At 41.6% G+C, this 24,055-nt stretch overlaps 1 protein-coding gene across 2 annotated transcripts in view; it reads right to left on the minus strand.

The window, feature by feature from the left end:
- Positions 1–24,055, minus strand: part of LOC126261662 (nardilysin-like) — a 392,468-nt gene that overhangs the window by 269,215 nt on the left and 99,198 nt on the right. For both annotated transcript variants that reach the window (XM_049958559.1, XM_049958560.1), the window contains exons 5-7: positions 9,519–9,687; positions 5,112–5,317; positions 4,864–5,028 (exon numbers count right to left, since the gene is read on the minus strand). In XM_049958559.1, the coding sequence (XP_049814516.1) occupies positions 4,864–5,028; positions 5,112–5,317; positions 9,519–9,687 (540 nt within the window). The remainder of the gene's footprint in view (positions 1–4,863; positions 5,029–5,111; positions 5,318–9,518; positions 9,688–24,055) is intronic.

Below are 24,055 nucleotides of genomic sequence, written 5' to 3' on the forward strand. Positions count from 1 at the left end.
TATTCAATCACGTTCCCAAGGCGTCTGTGCACTGCGATAATCTTTGTGTTTCGCTTCTGGTTTTAATGCAATTAGAAACAACATTGAGCACAGCAAAAAAAATATCAGATTTTGTAACTTCACCATAAAATTAACAGCACTTTGCATTTTGTCACAACTCTCTTGTGGTACGCAATATTAGGTAGCCAAGAGAAGACACGAAGCCAACATTCACAGAGATTGAAAGAATGTACAGGGTGACTATAATTAAAGTTCCAGTTCCAAAATGCAGTAGAAAAAGAATCTGTGTTCAATATTACATTTGAACAGAATATTATCAAAGAAGAGAGAAATGATATGGAAACAATTTTACCACTAAATGGTACTGTAAGTGGTAGGAAAAGCAAAATAAGAGACATGGGGTGCATGGCTGTCCCTCCATTTGCCTCTGAGATGCTTGGCATGACTGTCTCAATGCAGGACTACGAGCTGCTGATAAAGCTGCTTGAAATTTATTCCTCAAATTTAACTTAACAGTAATAGACATCACCTGCACAAACATATGAAAATTTGTGCAGGACCGGGACTCGAACTCAGATTTCCCGCTTATTACAATTGGTATGAAACTGTAGTTCATCATCAAACATAAATAAAGCTCTATTACAAGAATGGTGAATGTGCACCAGTAGCTCTGTCCAAGTTCAAGATACTTAAGGGTATAAAAGGCATTGGTTTCATGTCTGCCAAGAGTCTAGAGAAAATGATCATGAAATTTAAAAAAAGACAGGCTCTTCTGAGGTGCAATGTGGCAGATAGAGGAAAACAACTAATTCAATGTCAGTAGAAAATGGAGCCACAGCATTGCAGGAGTCAAGAAGTGGTGTGCACACATGCAGTACATGGGAAATTGACCAAACTTTGGACATGCCTGTGAGCACAGCACACAAAATCCTATGAAACATCCTGCATCACTACTCGCACAAAATTACCCATTTTCAGTAGTTGCTTCCTGCTGATTTGCCAGGAAACATTTGCACTGGAATTTCTTGCTCACATGGAAGTGGACAATAAATGACCAGGAAACATTCAGTGAACAGACGAAACCTATTTCCATCTCTAAGAACAAGTCAATATGCAGAATTGCAAAAGACAGACAATGGAAAATTCATACAAACATCAACTGGTACTATTTCATTCTGCAAAGGTGACCGTGTGGTGCGGCTTGATGGCATCATTTATGATACGACCATAGTTTTTTGAGGAGATGGGTCCTGCAGGCCTTGTTACCTGTACCATAACTGCTAAATGCTATGGAAGTCTTTCACTGGCCAGTTTCATTCCAACACTTTGACAGCTTGGAAGTGTGGGTGGGACCATTTTCATGCAATATGAAGCTCCTCCACACATTGCACAGCCAGTGAAAGTAGCTACTTAAAGGCATTTTGGAAATGCTACAATTATCAGCCACCATTTTCCCACAGTCTGGCTGTCCAGATCACCTGATCTTAATCCATGTGACTTTTGGCTGTGCAGTTATATGAAAAATGCTATGTTCAATGCTCCAATTACAAACACAGTTCAAATGAAGGCACAAGTTGCACAATGCATTCTGAATGTGACCCCCTGAGACACTGCAGTATGTTGTGGAACGTGCTGTTTCTCCATTTCAACTTGTGGCAGAAAATGATGGACAGCATATTGTTGAATATGTCATGTGCCAGTCTCACGAAAATTAAAAACCGATCTCATTGTCGCTTTTCATGAAGTTTTTGGCCTCAGGACCTTGGCACGGTGGATGGCCTTAACTAATTAATAGCGTCACAACTGTTAATGCTAAACTTGTGTGGTCATGCAATAAGCACCACCTAATGGGAAAATTTTTGTTAAACATTTCTCCCTTCTTCCATTACATTCTGTTCCAGTTCAACAACATTCTGAACTGTGGTTCTTTTTTTACAGCATTTTGAAAATGGAGTTTTAATTGCAAACACCCTGTATGGTGATATAAAAGAAATTATTCAAACATTTAAATTTAATTGTGATGGGCTACCAGAATGCAACAGTAGAAAAAGGAAGAGAAAGGAAAATAGTAAGAGAAAGGAATGAAAGAGGAACCTGCATCGTAGAACTATGTACAGAGAATAATTTGATCTTTGCATTTAAGAATCATGTAAGAAGATTGCATACATGGAAGCAAGCAGTAAAGCAAAGCCAAAGAAAAATTTGGGAAAGGATTTAAAGTTCAGGGAGAAGAAATAATAATACTGATGTTTGCAGAGACGTTGTAATTCTGTATGAGGCACTATAATTCTGTAAGAGACAACAAAGGACTTGGAAGAACAGTTGAACAGAATGCATAGTGTCTTGGAAACAGGATGTAAGATTAACATCAACGAAAGTAAAACAAGAGCAACAAAATCGGAATGCTGAGTGAATCAGATCAGGAAATGAGACACGTTCTGCTATTTAGGCAGCAAAATAAGTAATGGTGGCCAAAGTAGAAAGATTAAAAAAAATGCACCCTGGTTATGGCAAGGAAAGCATTTCTGACAAGGAGGAATTTTTTATCAAAGAATACAAATTTAAGTTTTAGAAAGTATTTGTTTAAAGTGTTAAAATATGGTGCTACAGAATAATGCTGAGCTGAAGATTAGATTGATAGAGTGCATAACTAATGAGGAGGTACCAAATCAAACTTGGAAGAAAAGAAATTTATGGCACAACTTGATTAAAAGAAGGGATCAATTAATAGGATACACACTGAGGCGTTAAAGAATTGTCACTTAATAGGACACACACTGAGGTGTTAAAGAATTGTCAATTTGGTATTGAAGAGAACTTGGGGGGAGGGGTAAAAATTGTACAGTTCAAATGTATATAGGTTGCAGTGGAGTAGCAGAGGTGGTGATGAGGTTTGCACAGGGCAGACTAGCTGGGAGGACAGCATCAAACCAGGCTTAGGGCTGAAATCCACCACCAACAACAATAACAACAACAACACTGCAATATGATGGCTAGATCAGAGATCTAGGTGAATCATTTGTTCAGCACTAATTGAATCCCAAATAAAGCTTTCATCATTCACCTAGGTACAACACCTTCCTTCCTCTAAGGAAATCCATCACACACAGATATTTCCATACACATGAAAAAGAAAACTTTTGTGCTCTCATTGGTAGTGCATTCTTATGAAATGGGTCTAAAAACAACTTCGTCATTACTACTACAAAACTGATTCAATATAAAAAAAATCCACAAACAAAGAAACACATCGGTTCTCAAATTCTCAGTGAACATTACACTCCTGGCAAATATGTTGCTGTGAATTTATGCAGAATAAAAGAGGTCCATGGAACATTTAGAGATACAAACCAAACTGAAGCATGAAATAGTTACACTGAATGCAATGAGTTGTTTCAAGAACAACCTGCAAAAACATGGCTGAATAATGGGATATAAAATAGAACTGAAGTAAAATATGAAAAAGGAGGCAAGGTAACAAGAGCGAATACAACAATTCAGATCAAAAATAAATGCCAAATGTGAAAAATGTGAAACTCAAAATTAAAAGGAAAAAAGAAAGAATAAGATTTAATATTCCATAAAATGAGGAAGACATTAGAGGTGGAGCACATATTATAAGGTCAGAAAACTGGCCACAGTGTTTCCAGAACCAGCCTGTTGTTCACTGAAAATTATTTAGAGAAATTAAGAAAAACTCACGTTTCAGTAGCTAGATAGGTGTCTGTGTCCACAATAATTGATCTTACTAAACATAAGTTCATCTGAAAGAGGCTTGATCTAACATTAGTTGTAATACCAAATGCACAGATACTGAATCCTGCTCTTCCCGAATGTGACTTTGGGGTGTAAAAGTGTGGTGGAAGCATATGCAGGCACACATAAATCATAAATTATTGTCATAAATTGGCAGGGAACTGTCAAAAGAAGACCATAATGATGAGATATTTAATGCAGATATTACTGCTCCTGTAAAGAGAAGTGCTACCCAAAATAACACTACAACCTAATGGCTAAAGAAATCATATTTACTTACCAGATAGTAACAGAGTGACAGTTTTTTTAAAAAAAACTATGATTCATCCATCTGCTAAAAGTGTTGCAGGGAAAAAAATCTATAGAACAATTAGTGAAGGAAGTTACCCAAGAAAACAGGAAAGAAAGGAAGGGTAATACAGTCATGGATAAGATACAAAAACTTGAGGAGTTAGAAGTTTGGGGAATGAGGCAAACAGAAAGAAATGAGACATTGGACATGCAAACCATAAACAAGGCGAAGGAGGAGAAGGAGGGAAGCTAAGGATATAGAACAAACAATGGACGGAAATAACATTAACTGAAACAAAATACAAACTCAGAAATGTTAAGAGTGGGGAAAGAGAAAAATTTTCAATTAATTAAATGAATGTAAGAAGAAGATATGAACACTGGGAGATAAAAAATGAAGCAAGACCCATAAGACCGATAAGAAGACAATAAACAAACAGGAAGGACAGTGATATCCCCAAAAACTGGAATATTAGCTAAAATCTGAGCTGTTTTGATGACTGGATTTCATACGAGCAACTACCCCACAGTGAGGGTTGTTATCTGCATCCTAACTGAAGGTGATTATGAAAGTAAATGACTTTGTTCTCAGGTGGACACTGGTTAAAATAATATTCTGCAATCTGCATATCACACAGAAACCACAATAATGAAACTGGATAAATTTGTTTATGTCCAAAAGTGCATAAACAGTTACTGTACTGACACAGAATCTATAATTGGAACTGATTAGAAGGCGGCCTATGGCGGTACAAAGGCCTTCCCAACCAGCTTTCGTGTGCCACAATCTTACTCAAAACAGCGTAATATATTTACCTGAATAAGCTCTTTCACAGGCAACATTCTATATAGTTTGTGAAATACATCAGTGTCAAAAGAATTGACATACTCCGAGAAGTCATTTGGAGGTTCATTGTTGCATTGAATAGCCAGGAAATTATCACAAACCATGTCCTCCAGTGTTGTCATAGGCAGACGAGCCTGAAAATATGCCATCTTCAGTCTACAGACAACTGATACCAAATACAAAAAGGAGAGCTGATTCTGTAATACTAAGAACGCACCTGTATAGCAACAGTCATCCGGTGAGCAGAGTAATGCCTTTTTCGGAAAGCATGCAATGTTTCATATAAGACACTATCATCTACATCATCTCTTAGTGTTTTCATATTACCCCATGTAAATTTTCTTGCAGGATAACCTTCTTTGGCAAGACTACAGAGAAACTGTTCTTTGCGAACTGAGTCTCGTGGTGCAGCCATCTGAAATTCTGAAACAGTAAATGTACCTGCACTGATTACCAATTAATAACAGCCTAAAAATAATAGTCAGCCATTGCATTCCATATAATTGCCAACAGTGATCTCAGTTGTTACAATTTTATGCACTTCCAATAGTCTTCAGTTATGCAAAGAATCAATTAATATTTCAGTATAAGTGAAACAAGTTTTATGAACAACCTCATACACGGATAAACTGAAATTTTACATTTGGTCTACCTTAAGCAGGTCACAACCTTTCGGAGAAATGTGTGATACCTCCTCACACTGTTCATCTCCAGTCCAGTGTGAATGATCCCATAACCAATGCATTATACCACACTCAGAGAAAATAACATTTTAACATGTACTGAAATCCTCAGCTTTACATTTTTCTCTGTTTCGAGCAAAAAACTGGCATATACCTGATGTATGAACATGAAGGAGAAAGCTATATAATAAAAAGAAGCGCCCTTCTTCAGAAGGCTGTACAGAAAAATATACCACTAACAAGTACAAGCTAGAAAAAATTTTAAAATTTAAGAAAGAAATGTTTAACAATTTGAAGGTAAATGATACATACTGAGAATTATCGCATTATTATAGAGCATCAAAAATTAGCAGGTGTGTTCAGCATATAACAGTAGCCCCAAAAAAAATACAAGAACAAAATTTAATACAATGAGGAAAAAAAATGAAATGATCATATGGCATTGTTGGCCGGGAGGTCCCAGGCAGGGGAGTTCGCCCGCCATATTGCAAGTCCTTTTTAGTTGACGCCATTTCAGTGACTTGCGGGTCAATGATGATGAAGGACACACAACGCCCAGTCCCCTGCCAGGAATCAAACCCGGGCCCCTTGCGTGGTAGGTGGAAACGCTACCACTACGCTTCGGAGGCGGACTTAATACAATAATAAAATATGTTAATGTAAAAAGAGCTCGTAAGTGCTTGCATGTACAAATATGGTACAAGGAAACCAAACAATAAGTGCAGACATCATGCCAGAACTGGAGCTAATAAGCTGCATATCTTAAGATTGGTCTCAGAGTGGGGGTAAAAGTATGATAAAATAATAAAACAAAAACTTATGCAACAGTAGTTGCTAAAAAAACATAAATAAAAATATATAAAGAGCATATTCACTAATATTTAAAATCTTAATGTTGAATAAAGTACGTTAATACAAAATAACATGTGGCACTAGGGATGGGAAGTTTAGGAACTAATCACTGAAACAAGTGCACTGAGGTCAGCAACATGCTATCAGGGAACCTGTAGATGAAAACAAAGTGCAAAAGGTGATGATTCATTTTTGCTACAGGTGTCCAACATAGTGCGATTTTGATGCAGGTATATAACCAACGAGATGTAGGCAAGGAATTAATGTGGCATTTACGTCTTTGTGTTGGTGTGTGCCATAAATGCAGAAATGTGAACTACGGCAATGTTATTACGAAATGCACACAAATAGGACCAATGCACTGTTTTTCTTTTCTTGGATGCTGAAGGAAAGACACAACTACACATCCACCACAGAATGAAGAATGTGTAAAAGGCAGCATGTTGGTTGAAAACTGGAAAAACTGTGGTAAGGAGTGTCACAGCTTCATGATAATCCACATCCCCATATTGAAAACATATTGTAAATGTTGTACCACAGAAGTTACATCAATTAAAGTAGGAGACACTCGAGCAACCACCCTATAGTCTCGATTTCTTCCCTGGTGATATTCATGCATTCGGTCCCTTAAGAAAGGCACTGAAGGGTCAACAATTCCAGTCAGATGACAATGTGTAGCACACAGTTACAGACTTGTGCAGACAACAGGACATAGTGAAACTTCCTGGCAGATTAAAACTGTGTGCCCGACCGAGACTCGAACTCGGGACCTTTGCCTTTCGCGGGCAAGTGCTCTACCAACTGAGCTACTGAAGCACGACTCACGCCCGGAACTCACAGCTTTACTTCTGCCAGTACCTCGTCTCCTACCTTCCAAACTTTACAGAAGCTCTCCTGCGAACCTTGCAGAACTAGCACTCCTGAAAGAAAGGATATTGCGGAGACATGGCTTAGCCACAGCCTGGGGGATGTTTCCAGAATGAGATTTTCACTCTGCAGCGGAGTGTGCGCTGATATGAAACTTCCTGGCAGATTAAAACTGTGTGCCCAACCGAGACTCGAACTCGGGACCTTTGCCTTTCGCGGGAAAGTGCTCTACCGACTGAGCTACCGAAGCACGACTCACGCCCGGTACTCAAGTTTGGAACGTAGGAGACGAGATACTGGCAGAAGTAAAGCTGTGAGTACCGGGCGTGAGTCGTGCTTTGGTAGCTCAGTTGGTAGAACACTTGCCCGCGAAAGGCAAAGGTCCCGAGTTCGAGTCTCGGTCGGGCACACAGTTTTAATCTGCCAGGAAGTTTCATATCAGCGCACACTCCGCTGCAGAGTGAAAATCTCATTCTGGAAACAGGACATAGTGTTTTAAAAAACGGGTGTCTTCAACCTTATGCATTGACAGGATGATTGTCTCAATGCTGGCAGCAATTTTGCCCAACTGGCATACTCATTCTGGTCTGTACGGCCTTTGCATGGAAATTTTTTGATTGCCCCATATATTTCACTATAACAGGATCATACAGCTATGTCCACTTTTCTTTTCTCGTGCAGTTATTTTTGATCCTCTGTTTTGTCTATTGATTAGGAACCATTTGTCTAGTTACTCCAGTTATTGCTTCTGGCTCCTTGGAGCATCCCACACGTTGTTTGTGCGGCCTTATTTCCTGTGAGCATGCAATTGACCTCTCTACACGAGTTCAGCGATGTGTTCTAAACCAAATGTCACTACTTTCAATTGTTTCATGAATTGTGTCTCCAACCTGCTGATATTCTGGTACCAGTTGTTTCACTGTAATAGAAGTACACAGTAGTGCCCGTACTTCCTTTCCTCTGTAATTACTTTCTGACCCTCCATATCAGCTACTGATTGAGAATTGTTTCTCCATTAATCCAGCTACAGGTTGCAACCCCACGATATGCTTTGCACTTTGTTTTTGCCGATTGGTTCCCTGCTAGTTGACTACTAACATCACTACACTTGTTCCAGCGATTACCTCCTAAACTTCCCACCCATAGTGCCAGATGTTGTTTGTAGTAACTTACTTTATGTATCATAAGGATTTTATATATTAATTAATGCACTGGTTATGCACACTTACATTTTCACTTATGTTTTAAGGCTACTACAGTTGCGTAAGTTTTTGTTTCATTATTTTATCATGCTTTTACACCCAATCTGAGACCAACCTCAAGATATGCATGTTATTCATTGATCCATTTCTGGATGATGATTGCTTTTGCTGTTTGGTTTCCTTATACCATATTTGAACATGCTCCATGATCCATATGTAAGCATGTATGAACTCTCTTTGCATAAACAAATTTGATTACTATATTGAATTTTTTTAGGACAACAGTAATATGCTGCATACAACTTCTTGTTTTTGACACTTGCTAATAACGTGATAATTCTAAGTATGTGCCATCTCTTTAGCTTCAAATTGTTAAACTTTTCTTTCTTAAATGTAAATATTCTTATCTAGCTTGTACTTGTTTGTGCAATATTTTTCTGTACAGTCTTCTGAAGAAGAATGTTAGGTAGAGAAATAAAATGCATTTTGTGCATCTGGTTGCTCATTTTTTTCAACAAATAAATTTAAGTGCTGCTGAAGACAGATAAAGGACAATATTTTAAACTGCAAAAAAAAAATTAAATGCTGATTCACTGTGAAATACAGGTGTTCAGATGACATTTCCAAAAATCAAAAAAATATTCAATCTCATTACAAATCTATCTTCACTACTCACTCTGTCCTTCTACCATCTCTGTACTGAAGTTGTCTCAGTGCTTATCAATGTACTATCTTTCATGTCATACAATCTCTGGTATTACCCCCTTCCTCTTCCTCTCATCTTATCCTCATTAGCTAGGGTCAAAGTAATCTGCCCCACTTTCTAGCCATTTCTTCTTTCCTCCACAAAGAAGGAACTAACAGTTCCCAAAGATAGAACAGATTCTCTTTTTTTATGTGTCTACCAACAGAATTTCACCTGAAGAGTCAAGTTCTAACCTGTAATTCTGTCTTATTGCAATTTTATAGTTTTTTTAAATGTATAATAAAATGTCACAGACAAAATTACTTCATACATACCTGAATCTATTGCTTCTCTTTCACGTGTCATGGCCTCTCTTTGTAGGAGAGGTGAAATGAAGAACTGAACAAATCTGTCAATAACTGCAGAAAGATGTCTTTCATGGCAGTCAAAATAAAATGTTGTAGTTTCAGTTTCAGTTGTTGCATTAGTAGATCCTCCACGTATCTGTATGGAGAAAAAATGACACAATGCTATTAAGAAATAAGTTCTGTATTAGGCCATAAAGGAACATTAGATTATGGTAAAGTATCAATTCATTCATACAACCAGATGAAACTGACTAGTAACTGAGGTGAGGGTTCACTGCGTTTGAACTTATCTGATACAGTTCACGTTTGGGACCAACCAAACAGGATTAACAGAGGACATCGAAACTATACAAAGAAGGGTGGCCTAAATGGTCATATGTTTATTTATTCACAAGAAAGTCTTGTAGCAATGTCAAAAAACCAGAAATTGTTAGATTCCTTAAGATAGATGCAAATTATGCCATGAAAGTCTACTTACAAAATTTCAAGAACCAGTGCGAAGTAAAGAGTTGGGGGATGGGGTTTTTGGTTTGAGTGGGGGAGGTTGAGCCAAGGAAGCTCCTTTCACCTTCCCTTTTCGATAGCTTCTAGCTAGTGTCTCACCACCTGGTGCAGATCACTCGTTTGCACTAACTGCCCCAACTGGGCTTCAAAAGCCACCACTGAAGTGGCATCTGGCACTGACTATCACTGAGATCCAAGTTAACAGCATAAATTGTGGCACATTACACAAGCCATTAGCAGCATTGCCTTTCATGAGATTTAAGAACGACTAAATTGTTGATGGGTACTCATTAAATCAATCAACAACAATTATGTAAGAAAAGATTTTATAAAGCCTATGAGTTGGAAAATTGGCAGCCAGGATATACAGAAGGACTACAATTGTTTCATCCACTGCAGTGTTGAGGAACAGCAGCATCAGCCACACCTCCATCAATAGTAACCCAGTGCAGTGATCCAGCCACACCTCCACCAATAGTAACCCAGTGGCGCAATCCTGCTTCCTATTGACACTGCAATGCAGTGAGCTAATCAGGCATTGTTAGTTGGACTGTGTTAAACCCAATTTGAATTTTTTATCTTTATTTTTATTTTTATCATTTTTGGTGGTGATTTATGATGTGGAGTAAATAAAATTTTTATGTGTGAAAAGCATTTTTTTTTTTTTATGAAGAGATGTATACACTGTTGCAGTTGACACAGTAGAAAACTAATTATAAGTCAAGTGCTGATATAATTACTAAGCTAAAAGCAAATAAGGTTGAATTGTAGAAATGAACAGCAAGATATCATGATTACAGTATGCCGTTTCATCTTTAGCAGAGGAGTTACTGTCAGAAGTGATTAACAGGATGACTTAATGCAAAACAAAATTAATGAGCAATTTAGAGGTGTAAATAAGGATCTAAAACAGATTAAAGATTTCTCGCAATAGGAATTAAATAAAGTACATAGACAATTCTCAGACACGACAGTCCACAAAAACTTTTTAGAGCAGGAGAAAGATTCAGATGTAGTTCCAACATCCGGTTCTACTCTTGTCACCCTGGATGAGCATGTTAGTGTCAACGAAGGCTAATTTGGGGGTACTGCGTAGTCACAAATTTTTGTACAGTGGTATGAGTGTAATGAACAACATACTAAAAATCCCAACCGATGGAGTGTGAGCAAGGGGACGGAAGGGCATTTAAAGGTCACTTCTTTATGTTTTTCTTAAACAACTCAAAAACTGCAGCTTCTATCGAAAATGTTTCTAAGAACAAAATTAAACTAAAATTAAATATCCTATAAAAATAGTTCAATTCAGTTTTTCTCTAGGACTAATGGTTTCCACATTGCATGGGATGGAAAAATCAGAGCACCTTGATGCAGTCAATTGTTGACAATATATTGTCAACCTGTGTAATTGTGTTGTAGTCACTTGGTGGTGATTTACTGGATAAGCAGAAAATTACTGCACTTCTCTTACCATTAATTGTGTTACTGGTAGACTGTGCAAATCTCTCCCATTAAAGAATCGCTGGCACTTGTAGAATAGGCTGCATTTATTTAAGTAGAGCCAATTACCACACATCCACAGAATACCTTCCAAGGTGGGCACGAATATGCCTGACGGAATAGGACTGATCACGTTCAAGTCTATGCATGGAAAAATCACAGATTACTAAAATAGTTTCATGGGTATAAAACTACTGATTACTGTTAAATGAAGGGGTTAAAACAAATGTTGAATATTTGTACTATGTCTAAGTGCAGTAGCCATATTAAGATACAAATTGTGTGCTGGGGGTGCGAGGGGAGGCACGCCACTAAATTGTGGCCATGCTGCTCCCTCCTTCATAGGTCTGCAAACTAAAGAGCAAGCAGGCAATTTCCACTCTTATCTACCCCACCACACCACAAGAAGTAGCTTTTGGGTGTTTCACACAGTTATACTGACCCTCCACATTGCTCATTATACATCACTGGCAACGCATGAGCAAACATTTCTGGGAGGTGTTTACTTTTCACAAAGTGCATTAACAGATACTAGCTTCTAATGCACTAATGCAGGAAACACATAAGGACGTAATCTATGCACATTGTTCTACACTGCTAGAGTGGAAATTGATTTGTAGTCATCTTGTATGGCAGCTGTATTGCATTATCATGAATAGGGGAGAGAGTGTCTCTGAAATGATACAGGATTTGGGGTGGACATCATTAAAACAAAGGTGTTTTTCATTGCAATGGAATCTTCTCACGAAATTTCAATCACCAACTTTCACCTCTGAATGTGAAAATATTTTGCTGACACCGACCTACAAAGGGAGAAACCATCACTATAATAAAATAAGGGAAATCAGAGCTCGCACCAAAAGGTGTTTATTTTTTCCATGCGCTATACACAATTGGAATAATAGAGAATTATTGTGAAATTAGCTCGATGAACCCTCTGCGAGGCACTTAATTGTGATTTGCTGAGTATTCATATAGATGTAGTTATATATGTAGATGTAGTGCTCTTCCAGGAATGGCAACTCCCCGCCACAAGTGCTCCTAGCTTTTTATTTTGCAGACAGCCTATACCTCCCCAGCATTTTCTGCCCAGTTCTCTTATATGAGGGGATGAATTAACTTCACTTAATACATGTTTATATAGTGGAGTTTTTTTCAATTTATTAAATGAGTTCTTATTTGCAGATGTTAAGTGAGGTATTACACAAAAAAGTTCAACAGCTGGAGATGTCAGCTGTCTACCACACTGAAAAGCTTACCCCAGAAGTAACATGCTGTCAACACGTAATTACAATTTCAGTTTCATTGTCTCCTGGTTGGAATACTTTTCCCAGAATGAAGGGTATCACATGCAAAACCCAGCCTCAGCTCTCCCAGCATCTGAAGAGGCCCAGAGGCTTAAATTGCCTTCCTTTGCAAAACAAGTACGTCACATAGATGTTATGGAACTTCAGATATTCCAAAATAATGCAAGCTACCATTACTGATCTGGACCTGAAAATGAGCAGTCCCATTCCATCAAATTTATCCACACCCACCTTTGATGATAATACTGTGGATTTGTGGTAAGTGGCTCCACTCACTGCAGCCAATTCTACAAGTGCCCCCAATTCCTCAATGGAAGAGATTTATGCAATTTACGGTAACACAATCTATGGTGAGAGAAGTGCAGCAAGCTTTTGGCCATTCATAATTCACCACCAAGTGATTACAAGCAATTACACAGGTTTACAATATGCTGTCAATGACAAGACAGCAGCAAGGTGCAATGATTTTTCCATCCCCTGCAACATGGAAACATTACAGCAGATTACTGTTCTAGACTTGAAAATGAGCAGTCCCATTCCATCAAAATTATCCACACCAACCTTGGATGGTCTTAGAGAACAAAATGAATAGGACCTTTTTTGTAGGAAATTTAAGGTAGTTTAATTTTGTATTGGGAAACATTTTTGCTAGAAACCATAGTTTTTGAGTTATTCAAGAAACTCAAAGAAATTACTTTTAAATGGCCCCCCATGATGACTCCTATGCTCATCCCCTATGAGTGAGATTTTTAGCATGTTTTTTTACCACCATACAAGAGCAGTTATGGAACCAGCTGCACTAAGTGATGAATTCAGGATCACATACATCGTTACGATGGAAGAGGGAATGGTTCAATGCAGGTGAAAAGTTACTGAGGACAGTGTTTAGTACATCAGATGGTGACAACATCCAGGAATTAAATAACGCATTGGGACATGCTGGTGCAGGGGGTAGCAGATACCAACAGAGCAACTGTGGAGTTGCATACTACACACTTAGCAAGTCTGCAGTAAGGTCTATTGTATAACATCAGGGTAGTACAAGAATTTACTACAGAACTAACAGAATATATGAAGACAACTATGGGAGCAATTGATTAGGATTCGGATATGGTACTAGCTTGACTGAACTTCCTAGATGTGAGAGTGGCCATAGCAAGGCTGCTACAATCCCTGGTATATAACCAATATGACACAAGGGCAGAGGTGATACCATTGCAGGAGGCAATACATCACACGGTACATGGACAATTAAGTCCTACACTGCTTACCTCGTTGGCAATTTCTAACTGGCCTGCAAGGGTGCAGCAAGAATTAATGCCAGAGCTGCTGCATACAGTAAAACCAATGGAAGATAATTTGTCATTATTTTAGCATATGGCAACAGTTGAGATTGGTACTACTGGAACTAGGCTTCATGTATTGGTTCAGTTTCCTATGATAAGAGTGAATGTGCATTAACGGTGTTTCACAACCCACCCCTACCCAGTGAATTGGGAAACCAATAAGAAATTTTTACAGGTGGAAATACATGTGGCATTGTCAGTCTCCAATGAGATGGATAACTATGTATTGATGTCACCAGATGAGCGCTGTTGAAGCCAAAGGGAAGACGATTACGATATGTCCAACCAGGGCAGTCCAGACCAGCACACGAATATGTGACATGCAGTTATTCATGGGTACAGCAGATGTGGTAGGATGCCAGAGGGATGTCCTGATGTCATTCTCATACTTTCAAAGGATTGGTATGCACTGGTTTTATATCATATTTGTGCCAGAGTTAGTGAACTTTTATGAAGATGGTCAGTCCAAAGGAATGACAAGGATGGAACTACAGAATAGTGGAATATTAGTCAATGGTATAGCAGGTACGACATTCCATCTCCCAGCTACCATTAATGGAACAACCATAATGAACCTGACACAACCCTTGTTATACTGGCCAGAAAAACCATTAGATATGCTGGAAACCCAGTTTACCCATTTAAATGACACCCAAACACCACACCACCTTCATTCATTGGATGAGCTTATAACATCATCACAGAAGGTTCATATTATCACTGAGCAAATGTTCCAGCATATATGGCAGCACCATGATAGGCACTGCAGAAACATTATGATCATGACTACCTCAGTTTCTGATACTGTTGAGTTTCTAATATTGCTGAGTTTCTGATCTTGCTTCCTGTAAGCTTGTATCCAGCTCATGCGAGCTTGCATCCACCTCATGCAGAAAATTAACCATCAACTTCCAGTGGACTGGGTTACCTGAAGCAAGTAATGGTTAGCTGAGTAATAATAGACAAGAAGCCACCTGCTAAACAAGGAGAAATGCTAAGCATAGAAATAATTTACTGTTAAGTGACTGCTAAGGAATTTGTAGACAATTAAGAGTTTGGTGATGAAAATTTACTAGTCTGTAAGGGATAGTTCAGTGGAGAGATGTTTCTGTAGGAGAGCAAAGGAAGTCCGTTGGATTATGTGGGAAATAGTTGTTAGGTTAGAAGTACAGCCAATGGACACTGTGGTTTAAGCTGAAAAAGTGCAGGGAAAACTAAAATGTGCTTCACGTAACTGCCAAGTTATAAGTTTATATCGAGAGTTTGCAGAAGTGTCATGAGCCGAGATCCCTTAGGCTGGATCTCTTGAAGAACAGAGGTGTCTTATGCTGTAGTTAATTTACTTGGCACAGTTGGGTAAAAGTGAGATACTGCCAATGGCAAACACAAGAGGCCTTGAAGAGAACAGTTCAGCCTGGCCATGTGAAGTTATATGAGGGGCTGCCTGCTGATATGGTTAAGTACTGCCACTGAGGGAGTGATTACATGCTACAACCAAACAGAGAGACCAAAGGCATATTAGCATTGACGCAGCAGAAAGGCCAACTTGACTGCTTCACGCACATCCTGGCAATCTGTTGTGGCTTATGCAATAAGAACTGATACTTTGGAAAAAGAGGGAAGAGGTTGGTTGGTTTAAAAGAGGGGGAAAGGGACCAAACTACGAGGTCATCGGTCCCTTGTTTCTAATAAAACAATGACACAAGTGTGAGAATAAAACAGACGAGACATATAACACAAAACACAAAGACAGGAAGACCACAAGAACAAAGGAAAGGCAAGGAACATTAAAAGGAACAAAAGAGGACAAGAAAACAACAGAGAGATGCGAGAAACAGTTAGAAGAGAGTAAAACAATGAAGCAGATTACAGTGGCTGGCCGACCACGGAAATAAAAAGGAAAAGCCAGCCACTCTGCAACACCTCCACCCTAATAGCACTAGGGTGGAGGACACAGAAGGACAAAGGGCATGCACGAAAACTCAGATCGAATGACAAAACCCAGCCTCATGGATTAAACGTAAAACAAAATCAGCTGATGAGGCATTGTCCACTAAAATCAATGATAACGAGTCCGGGGGGCCGGGGGGGGGGGGGGGGGGGGGGGGGGGACGAAGTTGGAGGGCAGCCAAAGAAGGGCAGAGCAGAAGAATATGGGCCACTGTCAACCAGACACCGCACCGATGCTAAGGTTCGTAATCACGGCGCAGAAGGTAGCTGTGGGTTGCCCAGGCATGGCCAATGCGGAGCTGGCAGAGAACCACAGAGTCCCTGCGAGAGGCCCTCATCGAGGACTTCCTCACATTCGTGGGCCCTTTAATGGCTCACAGTTTGTTGTGCATACTGAGATTTTGCCATTCCGTCTCCCAAAGCTGAAAAACCTTGCGGTGCAAGGGGATGCCCACCTCCAGATGTGGTTCCCGTGTAGCCTTTTTGGCCAGCCTGTCAGCAAGTTCATTTCCTGGGATTCCGACATGAACAGGAGTCCAGATGAACACCACTGAACGACTGGACCGTTCCCGGGCATAGATGGACTCCTGGATGGGCGTTACCAAAGGGTGACGAGGGTAACACTGGTCGTTAGTTTTCAGGCTGCTCAAGGAGTCAGTACATAAAAGAAAAGACTCCCCAGGGCATGAACGGAGATACCGAAGTGCACAAGAAATGGTCACCAGCTCTGCAGTGAATACACTGCCGCCATCGGGTAAGGAATGCTGATCAATATGGCTGCGGTGAACGTAGGCCTAGCCAAAGCGACCGTCAGTCATCAAGCCGTCAGTGTAAACCACTTCACAGCCCCACAACACGTAAAGAATCGAGAGAAAATGACAGCGGAGAGCCGCAGGGTTAACGGAGTCCTTAGGGCCACATGAAAGGTCCGGACGAAGCTGTGGCCGAGGCGTACACCATGGAGGTGTACATATTCAGACCTTGAGGAGAGGTGGTATAGGCAAGGACTCCAGTTCAGACAAAAGCGATCGCACGCGAACCGCAATCATTAACCCCGACCTGGGCAACCAATGCAGGAGATGGACTGCTGCGGGTGGGAAAAGGAGACGGTAATTCGGATGCTCAGGAGAACTACAAATGTGTGCTATATAACAGGGTCAAGTAAATGCAACGCTGCTGCCGAACCATAAACCACACTCCCATAGTCAGTTCATGATTCAACAAGGGCTCTGTAGAGCCGCAGCAGCGTAGAGCGATCTGCAACTCAATTGGTGTTGCTCAGGCAACAGAGGGCATTGAGGTGCTGCCACCACTTCTGCTTAAGCTGACAAAGATGAGGAAGCCTAGTCAATCGAGCGTCCAAAACCATTCCTAAGAATCGATATGTCTCAACTACAATGAGTGGACCATCATGAAGGTAAAGTTCTGGGTCCGGATGAATGTACGACGCCGACAGAAGTGCATGACACAATGACTTTACTGATGAAAACTGGAAGCCATGGGCTAGAGCCCATGACTGTGCCTTGTGGATTGCTCCCTGCAGGCAACACTCAGCAACACCAGTACTGGAACAGCAGCACGAAATGCAGAAGTCATCTGCATACAGAGAAGGTGAGACGGAGGGCCCGACAGCTACTGCTAGATCGTTAATTGCCACTAAAAATAGAGAAACGCTCAATACAGAGCCCTGTGGGACTCGATTCTCCTGGATATGGATGGAACTATGGGAGGCACCAACTTGAGACACAAAAAGTAGGGAGCGACAGGAAGTTTCGGATAAAAATCGGAAGTGGGCCTCGGAGACCTCACTCACACAATGTGGCAAGGATATGATCTCACCAGGTCGTGTCATTGCTTTTCGTAAATCAAAAAAACAAGGCAACCAGGTGTTGGTGTCTGGAAAAGGCTGTTCGGATGGCAGACTCGAGGGAAACTAGATTATCAATGGTAGAGCAACCCTGGCAGAAGCCCCCCTGACATGGAACCAGTAGGCTACGCAACTCCAGGACCCAACCAAACCGCCGACATAACATGCATTCCAGCAGCTTACAAAGAACGTTGGTGAGGCTGATGGGCCAACAGCTATCCACATAAAGCGGGTTTTTACCGGAATGATGGTGCTCTCCCACCATTGCAATGAAAAGACGCCATCGCTCCAGAACTGGTTGAAGATGACGAGGAGATGTCGCTTGTAGTCAGATGAGAGATGTTTAATCATCTGGCTGTGGAGTGGATCAGGCCCAGGAGTTGTGTCCGGGCAATGAGCAAGGGCACATAGGAGCTCCCACTCTGTAAATGGGGCGTTATAGGATTCACTGTGACATATAGTGAATGAGAGGATGTTCCCTTCCAGCCGCCATTTGAGAGTGCAAAAGGCTGGGGAGGGGGATTCTTCGATGCAGAGGCTCCAGCAAAGTGCTTGGCAATTGCGTTTGCATTGGTAGATAATAGGCATTTTCTGCCGCAGAAACAATTATTGTAGTCACATGCTCAACCATCACATCGATGTTACCGTGTGGAGGAGATTCAACAGTGACAGTAGAGGTGAAAGTTTTCCAGTCTGCCTTGTTTCAAGCCCATCTGGGCAGGCATCCATGGGTCTGATGCTGGGGCAATGACAGGACGATGAGGAAGTGGTGACTACCACACAGGTTGTCACGAGCTCTCCAGTGGATAGATGGGAGAAGTCCTGGGCTGCAAAGTGATAAATCAATGGCCGAGTAACTACCATGAGCCACACTGAAATGTGTGGCGGCCCCAGTATTTAAGACTCAGAGGTCGAATTGAGACAGCACAGTTTCGACATCTCTGCCTCGGCCAGTAAGCACAGTGTCACCCCACAAGGGGTTATGGGCGTTAAAATCTCCCAAAAGTAGGAAAGGTTTAGGGAGCTGATCAATCGGTGCAGCTACATTCAGGGGTACTGCACCATCTGGAGGAGGAAGATATACATTGCAGACAGTTATTTCCTGCGTCGTCCTTATTCTGACAGCCACAGCTTCAAGAGGGGTTTGAAGAGGCATAGGTTCACTACAGACTGAGTTTAGGACATAAACGCAAACTACAACTGACACTCAATTATAATCGCTATGGTTCCTGTAATATCCCTTATAGCTGCGGAGGGTAGGGGTCCGCATTGCTGGGAGCCAGGTTTCCTGGAGGGCAATGCAGATAGCAGATGTAAAGCTAACCAGTTGCCATAGCTCAACCAGGCGGTGGAAAAAACTGCCGCAATTCCACTGGAAAATGACGTCATCCTGAGAGTCGGAAGGTATGGAACATTCAATGAGGTAGTTTACGCCTCAGAGTCGCCTGCTGCCACCGACTTATTGCCTGAGCAGTATATAAGCATTGTGTCTGAGGGTCTGGGGAGACCTAGGTCCTCAGCGGACACCAAAATCTCCACCCCATCCTCAGACACAGAGCTTGTAGGTAGCGGTGGTGTGGGTGCCACTGCTATTTCCTTGGTCTTAGGGGTTTTCTTTTTGGATTTCTCTCGCTGCTCCTTGGGTTTCCCTGGCTGGGAGGACTTCACTGGCTCAGTCACCAGGACTGAGCATGAGCGTGAAGCCTTACGACCAGCTGCGTTTGGGCTCTTCAGCCGCTGGCGGGTGTCGTATTTCCCACTAGCAGAAACTTGGGAAGGGAGTGACCCAAGGGATCCCTTCCTAGCAAGGGAAGCCTAAGAAGTCTTACGCTTCTCCGGCTTAGAAGTGGGGACGGACGTGGTGCAAGAGCAACAGGGAGGGAAATGCCGCCCACCATCAAGGGGGCAGGTGTAGTCTTCCGGCTCTGAGAGGTGACTAGGGATGGTGGAGCTGATGGTGCCAGAACTGTTGTAGCAGCGGAGCAAGACGATGTCATATGTACAGGATGCAGGCGTTCAAATTTTCTCTTAGCCTCAGTGAAGGTCAGTCGGTATGAGGTCTTGTTCTCCATGATTTTCCTATCTTTCTGGAGAATCCTGCAGTCTGGCAAGCAAGGCCAACTGTGCTCTCCACAGTTGACACAGATGGGAGGCGGGGCACATGGAGTATTGGGAAGTGACGGGCATCCGCAATTTCGACATGTGATGCTGTAAGTACAGCAGGAATACATATGACCGAACTTCCAGCACTTAAAGCCACGTATCAGGTTAGGGATATAGGGCTTTACATCACAGTGGTACACTATCACCTTGACCTTCTCGGGCAATGTATCACCATCGAAGGCCAAGATGAAGGCACCGGTGGCAAGCTGATTATCCCTCAGACCCCAGTGGACACGTCGGACAAAATATACACCTCATCGCTCTAAATTTATGCGCAGCCCATCGTCAGACTGCAAAAGAAGGTCCCTGTGAAACATGATACTTCCCCTAACTTGTCCTCTCAATGCTCAACAAAAAACTGAGGCTTCATCGTCATGAAAGATTCCCCATCAGCTCTCGAACATACAGGTACTGAGCCAAATAAGATACGCTGCCATCCTTAGCCTGATGTTCCTCCCATGGTGTTGCCAGGGAGGGGAACGATTTGGGGTCGTACTTCTGTGCATTGAATTAAGCTCGTGAACACTTAGAGACTGCTGGTGTTTTTTTCACCACCAGCAAGTGATGATGGACTACGCTTCATCGCATGTCACCCACCCTGATGCCATCCACTCCAACCAGGGGCCACCCCACAGGCGCCACCCACCCACAGCATAGGCAGCCTGGCAGTATGGCCATTGCCAGGAGTCCCGGTGCTCCAGGGGGATGGGCATCTACCTCTTGGCATACGTGGGGAGTTAACGGAGCAGGCATCAGCAGAGCAATCCCTGTGAGATCAGATGGCCACAACCAACAGGGTACATGGTGGCCCCACCACAACGGACTGACTACGATGCTGGATATCAGGTTTGAAGAAGTCCATGGTCATCGTCGATGCAGAAAGCGACACTGCATAGTGCATGGTGGAAAACACACCCACAAAGTTGTCCTCGCCCAAGAGATGGAGAATGGGCAGGACTGCAATGCGACAGTGAGCAAGTGGGCTAAAGATCTCAATGCATGATGGACACAATGCACCATGTAAGGCTCGCTCTTCGGGAAAATTTTGAAGAATGGAGGTCAAACCCTACAGGGGACCATCACATAAAGGCCGAAATGTGTGAAACTCCTTTTAGTCGCCTCTTACGACAGGCACGAATGCTTCGGGCCTATTCTAACCCCCGGACCCACAGGGGGGAAAAGCCAAGCCCATACAAATACAAATCATTTCTAGACAGAGAAGTTGCAGTTGCCGGCCACCGGTTCCTAAGGGGGGGATCTACGACAGTACAAGTCTACTTGGTTCAACCAATTATGTACCACCTCTGGACTCTGCCACTGCTAGCTGCAGTCGTATCTTTCATGGTGAGTATGATTCTGTTGATTTAACAGCCACCAACTGTTGGGCCCCCTGGGGGCCTACCTCAGCCACTGCCAGCCTCCTACGTTGCATGCCTACAGTTTGAGCCCAGGGAGATGCAGCTGCACAGCCACCATTTCCTGTGCAGGCAAATTTCTTGCTTTCAGCCTCTGCTCCCATGGGCAGACACTGCTACTGTGAGGAGCCATTTTGTGCAGGACACTGAGACCATGACATGATTCTGCACCACAGCCTGAGCAGCCAGGCAGCTCTAGCCTGCACTGTGAACTATCACCTACTCCTGGAGTCAACAATCCTACAGAGTTGCTGCCACTAGGATTCCATCAGCTGTCTGCCACTGCAAGCTGCCAGGCCACCTGTTGACAGCCACACCTCTTCACCGGCCATACACAACTTACATCTTGGGAGTGTTGGCTTCTGTGAGCACTGTCACGACTATTGTAGTTTGTTGAGAAATAAATGAATGTTTTAACAATGATGTTTTCACGGCAATACATAAGACAACTACCCGGTATCAATCTGACTGCTCAGGGTGGTCACCTACTGGCCCCCTGACCCCTGTCAACCCATTTCCACCACCCACCATAAAGGCCTGTCACCCCTGGCCTCAATACTTTCATCTTAAAGTGTGTCACAATCTGCAACTGGTTTCATCTTTATCCTCAATGGCTGCCAGAAAAGCCATTTCAAAATGCTGAATGGGGGCCAATGCACATGTACTGAGTCCAAAAGGGATCTATCTTATTCCTTGCTGCCATTTCTCTAATGATAATAGTCTTCAAAAAGTGACTGTATTTAGCTTTAACTTTTATAATGTAAATGAGATATAAGATTTTTTTCAGCAGTTGTTACTACAGCTTTTTAAATATTATAACTATTATAATGTATGTGCTGACTCATTCCAAACTGAAGTGACACAACTGCATTGGAGATCCAGGGAATAAAAGAAGTGGTTTCACTCTTACTAGATTTGAAACACCGATCCCTCACTCACAGATCTCATTTAAAAAAAAAAAAGTCGTACACACAGCAGAATACATCTGCTACAGTTTTATAAAACTCTGATGCAGATTCTTTTCTATTAAAAAAATGCACAGCACAAGGAACAACAAGGCTACATACTTGTGGATAACTGATGCTATCTATCATGAAGCGATAAAGTGGGTCACGGGTGCTTACAGGAACAGGCCCATAGCTACCATAGCTACTGTTTTCACTGAGTCTGGAGTGTCACTGCTTTTAATCCAGGGCCATCTTCTACTGTTTCTTGAGTACTCCACAACTGCCGAAATTCTATCTGACTAAACATTCAATCATACAAAAGGCATCTGCAACTTATCTAAAGGTCCCATGATTATTTGTGTCCCAAGCAAAACAAGTTCTTGTGACAGTGTAGGGTATATTTGGGTCTTTACACAGGGTCACTGTCACTGTTCCAGAGTCAAAGAGTTATTTCAGATTAATTAAAGTACAAGAGGAACTGTAATCAAGATTATGTTCACAGATTACTCTTCGCTGAAATCTCAAATGACCACCACAGTTATACCTGGTATATAATGATAATTTTAAGCTGGCGGTACATCTACTGTTCTTCCAGACCATACCTGAACAAAAATCTTTGCTGGGTTAACTATATTAATTATGTATGCAAGAAAATCAGCAGTAGCTTGTATCTGATAAATCAATTGGTAAAAACAGTTTCAAATCAAATCTTACAAATTGTATAGTAGGGAACAATTTATCCAGCTCTTAATTACAGTATTCAACAGTGAGATTGTCTGGCAGACCTCCAGAGAAATTAGGTATTACAGAAAACAGCACAACACATGGATTAAGGTCCAGCACCACATCATGAAATCTCTGTTCAGCTCAGCGGTAATCCATCCCTTCTTTGAGGTCATAACGCCATCCAAAGAATGAAGGTGGTTTGGTTCTAGGGTGTTGTTTAGATCAAGTTCTGGGTTTGCTACATAATTATGAAACTAGGAATAAGGATGATTACTTCAGGCAGAGGACAAAATTAAAGGTAACTGACAACAGTCCTTTATATTAATGGGCAGATATGGTTCAACAAGCTGACACATACTTTGAAAACTGGACTCTGAAGAAATTTCCAAATGCCATGATTGCTAGTAAAGCATTTATTAAATTTAGATAACTAAGACTATGTTGGCATATTTGAACCTTATGCATTATAACATTGTATCATTTTTCTTTCACTATGGTAAGTGGTGTTACAACACACACACACACACACACACACACACACACACACACACACACGTGTCGTAAAATTCACTGTAAATCAGCACGTCAAACATATAAGCAATATTATGTACAAACATGATACTAATGCACTGACAACAGCTGTTTCACAGGAGTTGAAGACTTTCCTAGTAAATAAGTGTTTGTATTCACTTAGTGAATTGTAAGCTACAGGAACTCTGTTGCAACATGTAATATATTGTCCCTTGAGTTGTCCTCAGAGACTAGACAATAGTAATTGCCCC

This window comes from Schistocerca nitens, chromosome 1 (assembly GCF_023898315.1).
Source record: "Schistocerca nitens isolate TAMUIC-IGC-003100 chromosome 1, iqSchNite1.1, whole genome shotgun sequence".
Taxonomy (NCBI): Eukaryota; Metazoa; Arthropoda; class Insecta; order Orthoptera; family Acrididae; genus Schistocerca; species Schistocerca nitens.